This window comes from Cucurbita maxima, unplaced genomic scaffold (genome assembly GCF_002738345.1).
Source record: "Cucurbita maxima cultivar Rimu unplaced genomic scaffold, Cmax_1.0 Cma_Scf00038, whole genome shotgun sequence".
Lineage (NCBI taxonomy): Eukaryota > Viridiplantae > Streptophyta > Magnoliopsida > Cucurbitales > Cucurbitaceae > Cucurbita > Cucurbita maxima.
This window is the reverse complement of record NW_019272054.1, coordinates 28,615-44,945: the sequence shown is the minus strand read 5'-3', so window position 1 is coordinate 44,945 and position 16,331 is coordinate 28,615. Positions and strand designations below refer to the sequence as shown.

The following is a 16,331-nucleotide window of genomic DNA, read 5'->3' as shown; positions in this document are numbered from 1 at the left end:
AAAAAAAAAAAAAAAAAAAAAAAAAAAAAAAAAAAAAAAAAAAAAAAAAAAAAAAAAAAAAAAAAAAAAAAAAAAAAAAAAAAAAAAAAAAAAAAACAAACAAACAAACAAACAAACAAACAAAAATGTTCGAATTTAATACTTTTTTTAATAATAATCTTAACTCGAAGAAAATAAATACATTTACATTTTAAGTACTTATTTCATATACTCTTAATTACATTTTAAATCATTCCCCTAAATCCACTCACAACCCTTCCTCAATTCTCTCCACGAAAATTTCCATTGAGTGGAATATAATATTTAAAAAGTGGCTCCTTTTAAAAAATATTAAACACTGAGGAAGAATATAATCTCTATTTTTAGCCACATTGATTCTAAATATAATCTCTATTCCTAACCCGTTTGATACTTTTCTTAAGATTGAATTAAAAAAAAAACCAACAAATTAAAAAAAAAAAGTTAAAAAGAAATAATGTTTTGGGTTAAAAATTGTCCATAATTAGGAAGGGAAGAGGCAACAAACTGATGGAAAAAGAAGGGGGAAGAAAAGGTATATAAATGAATAAGAAACCCCATAATCAGGGCTCTCTTCTCAGGTTTCCCTCTCTGCTCTTATCTTACCCCTTACAAAGCCATATATATAGAGAGATAGAGAGGGAGAGAGGGAGAGAGGGAGAGAGAGAGAAGAAAAAAAGCCTGGCGATGGAAGGGGTCCACCGTCGTCCAAGCAAGGGTGGTGGACAGAGCCTAGAAGTGATAGACGTGAGAAAACTGAGCGAAAACCAGGTGCATCTAAACCAATCACGACGTCCGGCGGCGATGGATGCGTCGGCGGTGAAGCCACGTGTGGTGAAGACAGGGGAAGGGTCAAGAGGAGGTTCAGGGGACTCTTGGTGGAAGAACCCGGAAATGAAGAGGCAACGACGTGTGGCGAAGTACAAGTTGTATACAGTGGAAGGGAGGGTAAAGGATTCCATAAAGAAAGGGATGAGATGGTTCAAAACCAGGTGTAGCAGAATCGTGTATGGGTTTTAAAAACAATTCATTCAACCAAATTCATTAATCATGTTTTCTATTTTGTAAGGGGACAATTCTTCATCAACATTCATGCCCTTTTCTTCTTCTCTTTTTCAATGGAATGGTTTTCAAACATACCACACATTTCTTGCATCTCCTTTCTGCAAATTTCACTTTTTTTTCTATTTTTTACATAATTCTTCTAATAATTTTTTTTTAAATTTAAATTTTAATAGTATTTAGACATTTAAAAAAATTATGTATTTACTATGGCACAAGATAAATAAATATATATTAAGTTATTTTGTAAGATAGTTTTTATATGTATATAGATATAGTTATAAGAAGAGATTTTATATGTATATAGTTATAGTTATAAATATATAAAATTGAGGATTGTTGAGTGAGAATTAATATATAGATTCGAGGATTGTTGAGTGAGAGTCTCACCATTAATTTATGGAATGATCAATATATCTCCATTGGTTCGAGGCCTTAGAACTTATATTCAAATGGCCAGTCGTGATTCCTATTATTTGATGTTAATAGCAGAGAATTTCTTATTTTAAGTGGTAATTTGATTTGTTAGAATTTTTATCAATGGATTTTCGTGCTTTCCATTGGAGCTTGTTTCAAATGCAACATATTCTTCTCTCTTGCATATACCAATATGACTTCTTTAAGCAATGCCACACATTGTGTCTAAACTGTCCAAGAGAAAGAAGACTTATGCTCATGACTAATTTAGGGATCGATCAAAGAATACATTTCATTGGCATGAGGCTTTTTGGGAAGCCCAAAACAAAGTCGGAGGCTTTTTGGGAAGCTCAAAACAAAATGCACAGACATTTTAGAAAGTCCAAAATATAAAGTCTGGAGGCTTATACTCATGAGTATACATTTCATTGACCTGAGATTTTTTTGAGAAGTCCCTACCAAAGTTAGCACTTATGCTCAAAATGGACAACTATGAGATTGCTAAGCAAAGCCATGCTCTAAATATCCATCAAATTGGCCGCTGGAGGAGGGGATGTGGGACCGAGAGACAGAGAGAAAAGGGACCTTAATAATGTAATTTCACGCTTAAGAAGTCGAGTCCAAGTCTTCGAAGCTTAAATTTTTTATTTTTTTTGGACAAAAGAGAGCGCTGAAGTAAACGGAGAGGAGTTGATCGCCGGTGCAGAAGATAAGTCGTGTAAAATTTAAGCCCTCGAGGAGATGGAGATGGAGAGCAGGGAAGATTTGACGTCCATATTACCCTTTCTGCCGCTGGCGCTGAGGTCGTCGACGTTATGCTGGCCCCCCCAAGTAGTGGAAACTCTCAAGTTTGTGGCGGCAGGGCCTGATCAGAGCGGTGTGAATTCTGGTGAAGCCCTCTTCCATTCCATCTCTAACATCAGACGCACACTCACTGTCTCCGATCAACGCCTCGCTTCGTCTGCCCATCATGGCTACGTCCTTTTCTTCGACAAGGTACTTCGCTTTTTCCTGCTTCTCACAACTCCATACAAAATGAAGGGAGCTTATTGGATATTTATTTCCACAAGTTTCTATAAGTCCCTTTTATCCCACCCATCATCCTCTCAACAATTTAGTGCCAAAGCGTGTTAGGCTCAACAGGGAAATGACAAAGCCATTTACATAAAAGCACTTTGTTACGAGTCCTTAAATTCCCCGCCCCTTCCCTACCTTTTCGAGTACAAACTCTCGTGGTTTTGCTTTTGATTTTTCCAAAAGGGCTCATGCCAATGAAGATAGTATTTTTTCCTCTTAATTAGCTAAGGTGGGAATGATCCTCAACTATTCTTCCCTCAAACAAAGTACATCATAAGCCTCCCATGAGGCCTCCTTCTTTGGAGCTATCGAACATCCTTCCCTCGATCGAGGCTTGACTCCTTTTCTGAATCCTTCGAACAAAGTACACCCTTTGTTTGACACTTGTCACCTTTGACTACACCTTTGAAGCTCACAACTTCTTTCTTCGACACTTGAGGATTCGTTTGCATAATTAAGTTAATGACATGACTCTGATGCCATGCTAGGAATCACGAATCTCTACAATAATATGAGGGCTCTGTTTTTTTTTGTATCCTCAAAAGGCCTCATACCAAGGGGGAGACAATGCTCCTTATTTATAAATTTATGATTTTCCTCTGTTGAGACGGATGGGCGCCTCTGCTCTCCTCAATCCCTTACCTAAAATGTCTCTCATAAATCCTTGCAAACAGAACAAGGAGAAAAAATGTATCAGGATTGTGCTCAAAACCGAATGGATGAGAGTTAATCTTCCCCCCCTTTGGAGAAGAAACTCTTCTTCTAGGAAGCAAGCCTTCTATACGTCTTCTCCACTAAAGGAATCCATAATGTAAGGTCTCTCGGATTGTATCCTAGAGGGAGACCTGGATACAAGGCAACAACAAACTTTGAAATAGATTCATGTGGTGAACGAGATAATGAATACTTTTCTGATGGCTAATAGCAATTCTACAGAGCTTAGGAAAATCAGAATGCAATGCACTTCCATTAAGCAACCGACCTTCCCAAATTTTCCAATGGAATGATTTTGAACATTCCATTGTTCTGTATTAGATTTATTGTTTCTTAGCCGGCCTCCATTTGATTGTATTTATTTCTAAGTTCTTGATTTTGTATTTTTTTCTTTTATTCTCACTTTCTTTGGGAGCTTGTAACCTTTGAAGATTTATTCCTTTTCATTATATCAACGAGAAGTTGTTTTATGTTAAAAATAAGAAAATAGAATGTCAGTGTAAGAAACTGGGCTACATTTAACAGTGAGCAAGACCTTTATCTTAAATTAATCATTCTTCTTGACCTTTAACATGATGATTGTTACCTTCAAAATGTGGATATATTTTTAATCCTGCTAGAATGCAAGGTGCAGTAGTTACTGCCAACATAAATATGACATTGTAATATGAACTTCTAGACTAAACCAAGTTGCCATGAACAGCTTATGTCCGAAACAGAATCCATGCAGTGGTTTGGTGAGGTTATTCCGGCATTGGGAGATATGCTTCTTAAGTTACCATCTTTGCTGGAAGCTCATTATCAAAATGCCGACCAGCTTACTAGTATAGGAAGTGGCAAATCCAAAACTGGTCTTCGTTTGTTAGCTTCTCAAGTTGCAGGCACTGTGTATCTTAGCCAGGTGTGCCAATTCGTTTGCTATTTTATATAAAATTTGGCCACTCCACAGAAATTTAATTTTGTCAGTTGTTTTCGTGTTGGTTGGTGGCAATGTTAGCAGAATCCTATCATTAATTATGTGGAATCTAAACATGAATTTCTATATTCAAAAGTTATTTAATCACCATGGGTTCACTTATTGGTTAATCAAGGCCAATGTAAATGGTAGAGGACTAGAGTGATTGAGTTGAGTCATGGTGTGATAACCAAATTTAGTAGGACCAGGTGGTTGTCCAAGTGAATATTGAGGTGCTGCCAAGCCCATACCGTCACAGATATAAAAAAAAATGATCAATAATTCTTTACTTTTGTTGCAAAAAAATGTGTTGGGGTTGAAATTGAACTATATTTCAAAAAACAAATTTTTGGTTCAGAGGTGAAGTTTTATGACTTAATGGTTTGGGCAGCTTTCTGGTACTAAGTTAATATTTGATTCGTAGCCATCATTATCTATCAATGATTTTATTGACGTTGTTAAGAGAAAATAATGGCGCATGTTTTTTGACTAGTTGGACAAAGATCATCTTGCTTTATGTTTTGCATTCTTGTTTCTGGAAATAATCGTGTCCCTGAATCACGATAGAACTCCTTGTATTTTTTTTTCTGATTATTTCGTTTCTCCTCGAGTCAACTTCTGCGACCTCTTTCTGTCTTTCCATCTTACTCAGATTCTTGAATAGAAATGGATGGATTGTATGCTTGGCTTGTTTGAGCCACTCTATGTCCTTTCTTGCATGTTCTTTGTACTGTCAACAAATTCTTCCTTGCTAATCTTCTTCTGCTCAGTTTTATTAATGTCTGCTAATCCGTTTCCATTTTGATTTTCAGGAGCTGATTAGTGCGCTTCTGGCTTGTGCTTTCTTCAGTTTGTTTCCAGTCATCGATAGACACGTCCGAAATCTTCCAACAATTAACTTTGACTATTTATTTGCGTATGTGAACTTTAGTTCTTTATTTCAGTTGCTGACATGATGAAAGATAAGTTATCCATAAAATGACAAATGACATGATGTTTATATATATTTTCTGTAACTACATGATAAATTTTTGTTTTAATTTTAGAAAATTTCAGAAACGTTTGTTTAATCATCGTCGTTCAAGTGTATATTGTGATTCAATCCCTAGCTACTGTATGGCGGTGTCAGCTTTAGTCAATGGTTAATTTGTTATTTGGCTGACGGCCTTAAATAAAAGCCTCTGTGCCCTTGTATGTACTCAATTATAATTTCTCTACTTAACTCTCAGCACTTTATTTTGTGTTTATCTTAGCTTCCTTATATCTCTGATCAAGTTTCTTTTTACTTCTATAATTTTCTCCCTAGTTACAAGATTTTTTGCCATCTTATCATGTAATCATATCTTTTTTAATAATAAATATGTATTCCTGATTTCTATGAAGAAGATTGTAAAAATATTTCAAAGCAACAATGTAGGTATTAAAGTAAGTTCTTGTTGTGCCATTTTTCTTTAGACTACAAGAAGCTTTAAAAAGAATCATTGAAGTTTTTGTACTTGTAGGATTCTCTATGACGGACGTAGTAAGATGCAGGAGAATAAGATACGATGTATTATACATTATTTCAGAAGGGTATGTTCCAATGTTCCGGTGGGCTTTGTCTCTTTTGAAAGGAAAGTGCTTCCTTTGAACAATTGTGCGGAATATTTTTGTTGTCCAAAGGCCAATTTTTGGATCAACTCCACCATTCCACTCTGTCCATTCAAGGTTATAATGGACTTTGATTTATATGATAGTTTAATTTTTTTGTGGCACCATACTTGAATGCTTTAATCTTTGGTGGATGATCGAGTTGGTTCTTTTTTCCCTTATAGGTTAAAGATTCTGGCCTAATAGAAGATCAAACATTTGGAGCTCTTGAAGTCGATTTTGCTAATGAGTATCTCGGTGGTGGTGCTCTTCGTTCTGGCTGCGTGCAGGTCTAATTTATAAGCTTATGCCTATTTCATTGAAGTAAGTGGAATATACAAAAGGGTTAGCTAAGAGGGTTACATTAAGGATCTCCATGTGGTTTGTTTAGAGGTAATACAATAATTCGGTCCCTTTGGGGACATCCAATAAAATTTGTACGATACAGACGCCACCAAATGATTTTTGGAAGAAGACAACTGGAACACAGAGCAAAGGGTCTGTTCCTTACATATTTTCCTAAAAACAATTTTTTCCCCATTACCAATGCGTTAAGGAACATCCAACAGCTATCACATACGTTTTTAATGATAGAAGGTTATCATGGCTATCTTTTGAGCATAAAAACTGTAGCGTTGAGGGTTCATAGACCAAGTAAGGGCGTCAAATAACTTGTTATTACAAGCTATCAATTTTTAGTGTGGCCAGTCAAATTCTGAACAAACCTTTGAATGAGCATATGGAAGCTGTATAGAATATTGAGATATCTCAAGGACGACCCAGGAAAGGGCTTCATGCTCAGAGTGACTATGAACCGATTCTTAGAAGTCTCACCTATGCAGATTGGACAGACTCTCCCATTGACCGTAAGTCAACTTTAGGGTATTGTTCCTATGTGTGGCAAAACTTTGATGTAGAACAACAAGAAGCAATTTTTCGCGTAAAGGCAGTGGTAAGATTGAGTTTTTTTCATTAGCTGAAGGGATTTGAGAATGAATTTTGTTAAAACTCCTCCTCACCTGAGTTCAAAGGTAGGATTAAAGGTGGTATAGAGTTGATGTGTGATAACCATTCTGCCATAGCTATTGCAAAAATCCACTGTATCATCAATGATCGAATGGAGCACATTGATATAGACTACCACTTCATTACTGAGAAGATTGAGAACAACACAATCAATCTAAGATATGTGCCTTCTCAACTGCGAGTTGCAGATATATTTTACCAAGACATTGCATTGAACCAGCGTTGCTAGTTTGATTTCTATGCTAGGAATGACTAGTATATACCATCCAACTTGTCTAGACCCCCTATTGTGGAAGTGTATAGATGTAAGTGAAAGAAGAGAGGGACTGTGTAAGTCATGTTGCAAATCATTGTATGTGGTCCTAGGGTGTCCTGGTTGGTTATGTGGGTGTGAGGCCTCTGGCATCTGCTTGTCAGTACTTATAGGAAAAGTAAACAAGGGACTACACCTTGACAGTTAGTAGGACAGGTGTACTTGAATTGGCTGGGAGGTTCTTGCATGGTGTTTGGCTCTTGTTGTTTGATATATTGAAAATATCGTGACTGCTCTACCTTACAAATTGGTATAGTAGCACATTCATTCTAGCAAAGCTTGGGAAAATGGTTAAAAAAAACTGGAGGAACTATTTGTACTTGTTGTAAAGCAGTTGAGATTCAAGTACAAGGAATTTTTTTAATGGACTTGATTATCTAAGATTTTTACAACACTATAAGCTAATATACATGTTATAACATTTAAGATTGTACATCTTACATGATTTGCAATATATTTATGTTATTTTGACAATCCATTGTAGGAAGAGATCCGTTTCATGATCAACCCTGAATTAATTATTGGCATGCTTTTCTTGCCAGCCATGGCAGATAATGAGGCGATTGAAATTGTTGGGGCAGAGAGGTTCTCAAATTATACGGGGTGAGTTATAATCACTTCATCATTAATTTTGTAACCCATCCCATCAACATACTCTTCTCCGATTAGGCATCGAATTAGAATGTTCTTAGTTAACCCCTACAATGTCATTTTATTGCCATTTTGATATTAAGAATATGTTGAAAATATTAAATATACCATAATCTATCAATTTAAGATTGGTAATTGGCTGATATTTTGCAGAACTCTTAGGGTAATTCACCATTAACTTTAAAAGTTTAAGTCCGATAATGAAACCAGTGTCTACTTCAAATTCCTGATTATGAAATCATCTGCAAGAGATGTAGGTATGCTTTCAACTTCCGTTTTGCTGGAAATCATGAGGACAAACAGGAAATAGATTCACTTGGAAGGCGTAAAACCTTCATCACAGCTATAGATGCATTGTGCAGTCCTGGGATGAGACAATACAGATTAGAGTTCCTTCTTCGGTAAGCAAGCCTGTCTGGAATGGCATTTCATGCAGAATCCTTTATTGGTTTGAATACTGATTTGCATCTTTTAGTTTGTTAACAATGTCTAAGATAGCTGAAACTATCCTTCATCTCTCGCAAAGCGCCTCCTCTTTATGCAGCGACGGACGTCCCCTTAGTGGACTGCTGGAGCTTGCAGCTAATAGAGGCTCACGAGATTTTAGAATGGGAGTGGGAAGTAATGGTATACCCATTTTTATTTAGGAAACTTCTAAATTTCTGTATGTTATTAAGATACCCTACTAGATGCTATGAGTTAGGTAGATAAGATACCCTACTAGATGCTGGTATCTCCCCCAATCCACGGAGTACTCACATCGCTGAATCCAAATTTCTTTTATGGGTGCCCAGGAGAATCTGTTGTTTTGATGTTTGTTTTTTACCTTTTGTTGTTACATTTTTCGATTAAAAGACTGACGAGGTTTTTAGTTCTGAATGGATTAGAAGAGTCAGGTAGGATTTGTGGTGAGTTAAGAAACTAAGACTAATGTGCATGGTGTCTCACAACAAACTATTTATTCGTTGCGATGGTGCTTAGAAGTTTGGACTCGATCGTGGAAGTCTAATCGGTGAATGCTAGTGTATTCCTTCGTCCTCATCTTTATAAGCTGATATTTTACTATGCTTGCTGAATTCAACAGGGAAGTCAATAAGGCATTCTGTGGTTTCTTTGATCAATCAAAGCATAATCAGTACGAGAATCTTTTCTTAAAAAGTAAGGAGGATGTCGCGGACCATAATGACACGTCAAGAAACAATCTCCTGGTAAAATTGCTGCTTCTTTTTTTTTTTTTTTTTTTTCCTTTTCCTGTTCTCTGCTTTTTGACATTATTCTAAAATTATGTTCAGAACCTTATAGAGAGGACAATGATCATAATTAGCAGTCGTAAATGATCCCGTTCTAAGTTCTTCTAGATTCTTTAGTTTCAAAATTTTCTTATTAGAATGATCTTTTGTTGCAATATTTTTTCTCCTGTTGCTAATTTGGTTGCATGGGTTTGTTTATGGTGCTATTATTTTAGGTGCATGAATCTAGCTCAGATACTAGAGAGAATTATTTTGGCACATCTCTCACTCCAGAATGCTTGGACGACAAAGACGATATTGGGATTGCAACTGGCAATTGGGGCTGTGGTGCCTTTGGAGGAGATCCGCAAGTGAAGTCCATAATACAATGGCTTGCTGCTTCTCAGGTACCTTCTAAGTGTTTGTATGAATCCACATTCAGCGTGTTAGAAGATTAAGATTGTTGGAAGGGAGTCCATATTTGGCTAATTTAGGGAATGGTCATGGATTTATAAGTAAGGAATTGATCTTTATCGGTACGAGGCCTTTTGAAGCCCAAAGCAAAGCCATGAGAGCTTGTGCTCTAAGTCCTCTTAATAACCAAGTATATGTTTTTCAGGCATTAAGACCCTTCGTCGTGTATTACACGTTTGGCACTGAAGCACTGCAGAACCTAGAAAAGGTACGATACCCCTCCATAAATAGAAATGAATAAAAATGAAGATTGGTGTATGGCTTATGATTGGTTTATTGAATATTTTGGGACAGATGAGTGAATGGATTTTGGCACATAAATGGACAGTTGGTGATCTATGGAGTATGTTGGTGGAGTACTGTTCTCAAATATCGAAGGGACAAACTCACGTTGGTTTCTTTGATTGGCTCCTCCCACCCTCCAAAACTAACTTATGTTGCTTCTCTTGATTTGGCAATCAGTTGGCTTATCAATTGTCTTTTATTGTTACATTATATTATTTCTAACTATACATAAAAATATAGAAATTAGCTTTTAAGTTGGTTCTATTTTGGTCTCAAACTTATACAATCAAAGAATAACAATTTTGGTCTCTCTTATTTTTAATTTTAAAATGTTAATTTGAAATATGTAATTTAGTAGGAATTAAATAGAACAATATTATTGCCTTCATATTTTATGTATTAGATACAATAAATATATAATTATATATCCATGTGACTTGCATATTATCAGTTTCAATGATACAAAATTAATTAAGTGGATGAATGAAAGAATTTTATTCATTAACTTAAGTTTACCATCTACGGATGTACTTGTTTGTTAACATGGATAAAAAAGAATCTATTTATTTGTTAACATGGATAAAAAACAATCTATGATTTCTTATTTGTTACTAAATCTATGATTTAGTGGTTTGTTATCAAATTTATGATTTATTGGTTTGTTACCCACCATATAATCTCTGTTATACATATGTGACTTATAGGTCATAGTTCAATTCAACCTAACATTCATGCTCTAAACTTAGCCAAATTTAGTTCAATAAAATCCTCAAATGTCAACTATCAGATTTATGTTCTGAACTTGAGTCAACTATCAGAGTCATGCCTTACTCTTAGCATTTAGGATTCCAAAAGAAAAGGAGTCAACTATTTACCCTTAGAGTTTAGGACTCCAAAAGAAAAGGACTCTTAGATAGAGTCGTTAGATAAAAGTTCCCAATTTAGGGAATGATGATGATTTATAATCAAATAATAATAATACTAAGTTGGAAGTTGACAATTAAAAAAAAAAAAACTTTTTTACTTTGGATGTTTTATATACAATCCGATCAAACCAATCACTTTTAGAAGCATGATCGATATCATCAACATTTTAATTACATTTCATCAACAGACGTTTTATGTGTTAAAATGAATATATGTTGGAATTTTGGGGTTCTGGGTTCCGAGGGGTTTTACAGAGAAACTCGATACCCATTTCAGCTTCGTTTTCAGTTCTTATCCATCTCTCCTATGAACCAACTCTCTTCGCTTCTCCTTCCTTCTTTATACTTCTTCTCCTTATCAAGTTCTGGGCTTACTTTGTAAGAGTTCTGGGCTTACTTTGTAAGAGTTCTGGGCTTACTTTGTAAGCTAACTAAGTTTGTTTGGCGAAGTTGAAGTTCCATTTAGCCAAAACCAACTGAAAATCCAGACTTTCATTTACAACTGTGGTCGTAATCTTGTAGAAATGGCGCTGCAACATACACTACGTTTACCGTTTCTGGTTTTGCCTTCTTCTAATTGCCGATTCCAAGGGGGTGCTTTCGCTTTTGCGGCCACGAATTCGCAACCCAGCGATGCTTTCGCTTCATGGAGGTTGAAGTCTTCTTATCCTTCATCCGTCGCTTCGGTAAAGTTGTCTTTCCTGGTAATCTCCTTCTCTAATCCATAGACTTATAGTGTGCTTGTCATATGATGTATCTTCGATTTAGATAGCTCAAAGTGTTTTGTAGTTGATTTGAAAACTTCTTTTAAGAAACATCTGAAAGTTGATTCTCCAAAAAGTGATTTTCTGGGAATCGTTTTAAATTCGATTCATGGTAACTTGATATTTGTAGGATTATTCTTAGACGTGGTGCAACTAAACAAACTTGTATTTAAATCATTTTTAATAGTACGTAAGTAATCAAATATTTTTAGAAAAAGTATAATGTATGCCAATCTCACCCTTATTGCTTGTTTCCTGTTACTTGGGGAAATTAAATGTGAAACGCTTCATGTTATGATCTGTAGGGTAGTTTTTTAAGAAGCAGCACTCGAGGGGCCTATAAAACTGCTGGGTCACTCTGGTCAGGTGATGGAAAGAAGAAAAAAGGACAAGCAGATATGGACTCCGATGAGGAAGATGATTCTTCTTCAGCAAAGCAGCAAGACCTTGAGCTTATGGATGTAGAAGAGAGACGGGAATGGAGGGAGAAGATTAGGGAAGTGATTGATATGAACCCCGATGTTGAGGAGGAGATGGATATCATGGAAAGGAGAAGGAAGATGCAAAAGCTTCTAGCTGACTATCCTCTTGTTATGGAGGAGGAAGATCCTAATTGGCCTGAGGATGCTGACGGTTGGGGTTTCAACTTGGGTCAGTTTTTTGATAAGATCACCATCAAAAATAAGAAAAAGGATGATAAAGATGATGATGATGATAAAGATGACAATGATGATGAAGTAGTTTGGCAAGATGACAACTACATTCGTCCAATTAAGGACATAGCAACTGCTGAATGGGAGGAGGCTGTGTTTAAGGACATTAGTCCACTAATCATTCTTGTACATAATCGCTACAAAAGGTATGCTCTTTGAAGTCATCTAATTGCCTGCCGTAAGATTATTAACATTAGGATCTTGTGCGGGTTGACATTTGTCTTTATGGCCATTGATCTCATTTATATATTTTTTTCCCGTGGATTCCAAACCTACAATGCAATGCAAGGATCTCTATTCGTAGAGGTTGAAATTATTTTATTCATATTTGCATTTTGTACACCCAAATGTTTGTCCGATGGTGAGAAGTTAGGAGGTCTGCAGATACTCTCTGGGTTCAAGTCTTGGGTTGAAAACTTAATAACTTACAATAGATGGGATCTTTTGGGTGGGCAACACGAGCATAGTGCAAGAAGTAGGCTCCTTGATATTTGTCGGTGTCTCTACCCATTGTGATTGTAATGTGGTAAGCTCCCCTATATTCACACTCTTGTGCCACTACCAGTACCCAACCAATGTGATTTTCTGTTCAATCACTTTTAGAGTATTGTGGAGGTTGGGTTTGTTGATCTTACAAAACTCTCATTGAGACGTTTGGAAGGAAAAAAATAAGAGGGTCAATTGAAGAATATAATTAGAAGGAATTATATGCAGGACTTCGGACCATGACAAGTTAGTCTTTTTCCTTTTCTTTAAAAGAAGAAGAGTGCCCTTTCCTAGAGGCCCTCGCATTTCTTGGTTAGGAATGATGCGAGGGAAAATTGGGGGTCAGATACAAAATTTTGTTATGTATTTTTTAACATTTTATTTTTACTTGTGCTTAAACTGTTATTTGATGGCTGTAGTGGTTTAACAATAACATGGATCACAAGATGATCTGTATGTGGCAGAAATTTGCATATTTTGAGAATTCTGTCTTGTATGTATTTACTTTGACTCAGGCCAAAGGAAAATGAAAAAATTCGCAAGGAGCTAGAGAACGCCATCCACATAATATGGAGTTGCAATCTGCCTTCGCCAAGAGTAGGCCTCTCCTATTTGTTGACTGTAGTTTACTCATCTCTATACCTCTAGCAAATGTCATTAGTTTAAACATATTGTTGTTGACTGCAGTGCGTTGCTGTTGATGCTGTTGTTGAACGCAACTTGGTCTCTGCTCTTCAAGTGTCTGCCTTTCCAGAGATTATCTTCACTAAAGCAGGGAAGATTTTATACCGTGAGAAGGGTAAGTGCGAAACCAAGAGAACAGACATTCTGTGATTTCTTTATTTGTTTGGCTCCAAATTTTGTGACTGTAGAATGAAACCTATTTCAATGTATGAGCTGAGGTCTGAGTTGTGGTTTGGTTCAGGATTTGTAAGTGCAGATGAGTTGTCCAAAATAATGGCGTTCTTCTACTATGGAGCAGCTAAGCCACCATGTTTAAGTGACGTTAGGGATTATCAGGAGGCGATCCCATCAGTTTCTGTTGATGCCTGATTATGCCATAGGAGGATAGACAAAGTATATGCTCTTTTTGGTTTGTTGTAGATGAGGAGTTTTAGCAATCGCTTTGTTGGGGCAGTCTTTTTTATATTGAAAGGCCAGTGTCCTCTGTCTTTTAGTCCTGCAACTTCATGAGTTGTTCAAGGTTATTACCGAAATATGAAATGTATTATAGCTTAAGATGACATAGCGCCAAAAGCAGGTAAATGAGATCCTTGTATTATTTTTTAGGTCAATTCGATTGGGTTCTTAATTAACTGCTCCTGCCAATATTTTAACGTAGTTTTTATTTTTTTATTTTTTTAATTTGGTTTTCTACTACTTCCGTAAGCTGTTTATTCGAACTCCCTCTAATAAATAGGTGCTCTTCTGGATTCAAAATCTTGTTGGCGATGAGTGATGATGCCTTCGGTTAGTGACCATCAACCAACGTTTCCATGGAAAAGGTAATCCTCTTAACATTTGCAGACTCTTTCTACGTGCTAATTTGCATACATTGTAACATCTTCTCGAGTCCACCCTTGTATGAAATTCTTTGATACCGTTGTTGCATCATTTTAATTTAACAATCAGCTGTGGCTAAGTTCTAAGTTCGAGACATGGAATGAGCACTATCAAAATTTTCAATTTGGTCCTTAAATTTTCAAGTTCGTTCTGTTTTGAGCATTCAACTTCCAATGTCTACTTTAATTTCTAAACTTCTAAAAACCAATGATTTTGGCTTGAAGTCGTACTCGTAAATAACAAGTTGCAGTGGTCGAAGTTATAACGTCTATTATTTGCATTCTATTTATGTTAGCAACATTTTGTTGCTTATTATTATTATTTTTTTATGGTTTATGAACTTTTTAGGATATAGTACAATGTGAAAAATATGAACAGAAATGTGCATAGGTGACCCAAAATTTAATAGGGAAGAGATGAGTAGGTAAAATGTATAGTTTATAATAGAAGAAATTTGATGGGCATCCATATTAGTTAATTTTGGGAAGAAAAGGAACGGTGGAAATTGCTTGGAAAGAGGAGTAGGTGAGTGGGCGATGAATGCCGTGTGTTGTGGGGTGCCTCACAATAGTTGAAGACATCAATAGTTGACTCATTATTGTGTTTTTTAATTTTAGTTTGACTCCATATATACTTAACCAGTTGATCTTTAGGAACCCACTGGGGAACCTTCTTTCCCTCTTGAGCTAAAAGGCATAAAATGGTAAGCTCAAGACTAAGGCTAGCCCTAACTTCTCTATGGTCAATAGGGAACGACTCGAGCATCTGGTCTCGTTCCCTCTAAGAAAGGAAAAATGTCAAAAACTCCAACTCAATCCTAGGTAAGTGAACATCATTATAGCCTTATAAAAGGTAAATCCATTCTAAGCTTACAACCCTAAACCTACTACACCCTTGTGTCTTTGTTACCTAGTGAATCATTTCATCCCCTAAATTACAAGTCTATGCATAAAGATGACGAACAATTATCATCTTACCATCTAATAACTTCTCTAAAACATTCCTGAAATCCTAGTTGAATTAAGAAGGAAAAAAAAAAAAAACAAGTTTATGGAAAGTACGTTAATTAATCCTAAGCTATCAGGGCATGATTGATAGTCGACGAAAAAAACCAATATTACCATTTAAGAAAGTAATAAGGATTCTAGGCATGGATGACTGCGAAAAAAAGTTATCAATTTTGCCCAGCAATTCCAATTTGACTCATTTTGCAATGCAATAACAATCAAAGAAGAAGAAGAAGGAAAAAAACCTCAAAAGAAGCATAAATTTGCAATAGAAAAACCTTTAATGGGTTTCCCCAGAAAGGAGTGAAGATGATTATGCTGTACACATTAAGTTCAATCCCTGAATTGAATCACAAAATCAACAACAAACCCATCAAATTTCATTGCCCAGTCAAGCACGACAGAATCCTCTGGCTTCTGAACCTAACAAGCTGTGGCCCATGACTGGACTTGCCGGCGGCGGCGGAGGTAGTTCTCCTCCACTCCTCCGGCGTAGATCCACCGAACGAGTTGTATCTCCGGCGGGCCCTGGGGGCGCCAGGGTCCTCAGATTTGGAAGTGGGGAAGACGTGGGTTGAAGGGGGATCCACGTAGAAATCAGCAATGTTGAAAGATGGAGAAGGTGCTGCTGCTGCTGCTGCTTCAGGGGAAAGTACTGAATATTGGCTTCTGATTCTGGTTTTCTTCATCGCTCTGTAGAACATCGGAATCAAACCCTCCATTTTCCTTCCTTCTTTTTCTTTCTTTTTATCCTTTTTAATTTTTAGTCTCTTCCAAGAACAGAGACAGAGCAGAGAGGGGCTTTGGTTTTGGTTTTGGAACTGGAAATGGAAGACTTTTCTTTTTGTTGTTGTGTGTTTGGTTGGTTGGGTTTTGGGTATATATTTAATTTGGAATACGATGACTAACGGGCACTCCGCAAATTCATTATTGCCCAAACTTAGTCCAACACGTCTTTCCCAGTTTTTTTATTTATTTATTTCTTTTGAAAATAACTAAAACAAATCCATGGGCTGATGATT

General features: G+C 36.3%; 3 protein-coding genes across 5 annotated transcripts; 2 read left to right on the top strand and 1 right to left on the bottom strand.

The window, feature by feature from the left end:
• The first annotated feature begins 2,147 nt into the window (after positions 1-2,147).
• LOC111468979 (poly(ADP-ribose) glycohydrolase 1-like) lies at positions 2,148-10,114 on the top strand. The gene is made up of 11 exons (XM_023114158.1): positions 2,148-2,493; positions 3,992-4,189; positions 5,056-5,159; positions 5,746-5,950; positions 6,058-6,162; positions 7,696-7,814; positions 8,120-8,263; positions 8,947-9,070; positions 9,328-9,498; positions 9,711-9,773; positions 9,860-10,114. The coding sequence occupies exons 1-11, from the start codon at positions 2,239-2,241 to the stop codon at positions 10,013-10,015; spliced, it is 1,644 nt and encodes a 547-aa protein (XP_022969926.1). The 5' UTR covers positions 2,148-2,238; the 3' UTR covers positions 10,016-10,114.
• Positions 10,115-11,183: 1,069 nt separating this feature from the next.
• LOC111468989 (thioredoxin-like fold domain-containing protein MRL7L, chloroplastic) lies at positions 11,184-15,687 on the top strand. 3 transcript variants are annotated; one of them, XM_023114173.1, is made up of 7 exons: positions 11,184-11,480; positions 11,846-12,399; positions 13,255-13,336; positions 13,427-13,538; positions 13,665-14,000; positions 14,160-14,244; positions 15,607-15,687. In XM_023114173.1, the coding sequence occupies exons 1-5, from the start codon at positions 11,301-11,303 to the stop codon at positions 13,790-13,792; spliced, it is 1,056 nt and encodes a 351-aa protein (XP_022969941.1). In that variant the 5' UTR covers positions 11,184-11,300; the 3' UTR covers positions 13,793-14,000; positions 14,160-14,244; positions 15,607-15,687. The 3 variants fall into 3 exon arrangements, with proteins under 3 accessions (XP_022969941.1, XP_022969942.1, XP_022969940.1); XM_023114174.1 differs by lacking the exon at positions 15,607-15,687 and having other exon boundaries at positions 11,184-11,462; positions 14,160-15,405; XM_023114172.1 differs by lacking the exon at positions 15,607-15,687 and having other exon boundaries at positions 14,160-15,405.
• LOC111468990 lies at positions 15,562-16,215 on the bottom strand. The gene has a single exon (XM_023114175.1). It carries the CDS (start codon positions 16,029-16,031, stop codon positions 15,690-15,692), a length of 342 nt encoding a protein of 113 aa, XP_022969943.1. The 5' UTR covers positions 16,032-16,215; the 3' UTR covers positions 15,562-15,689.
• Between the last annotated feature and the right edge of the window lie 116 nt (positions 16,216-16,331).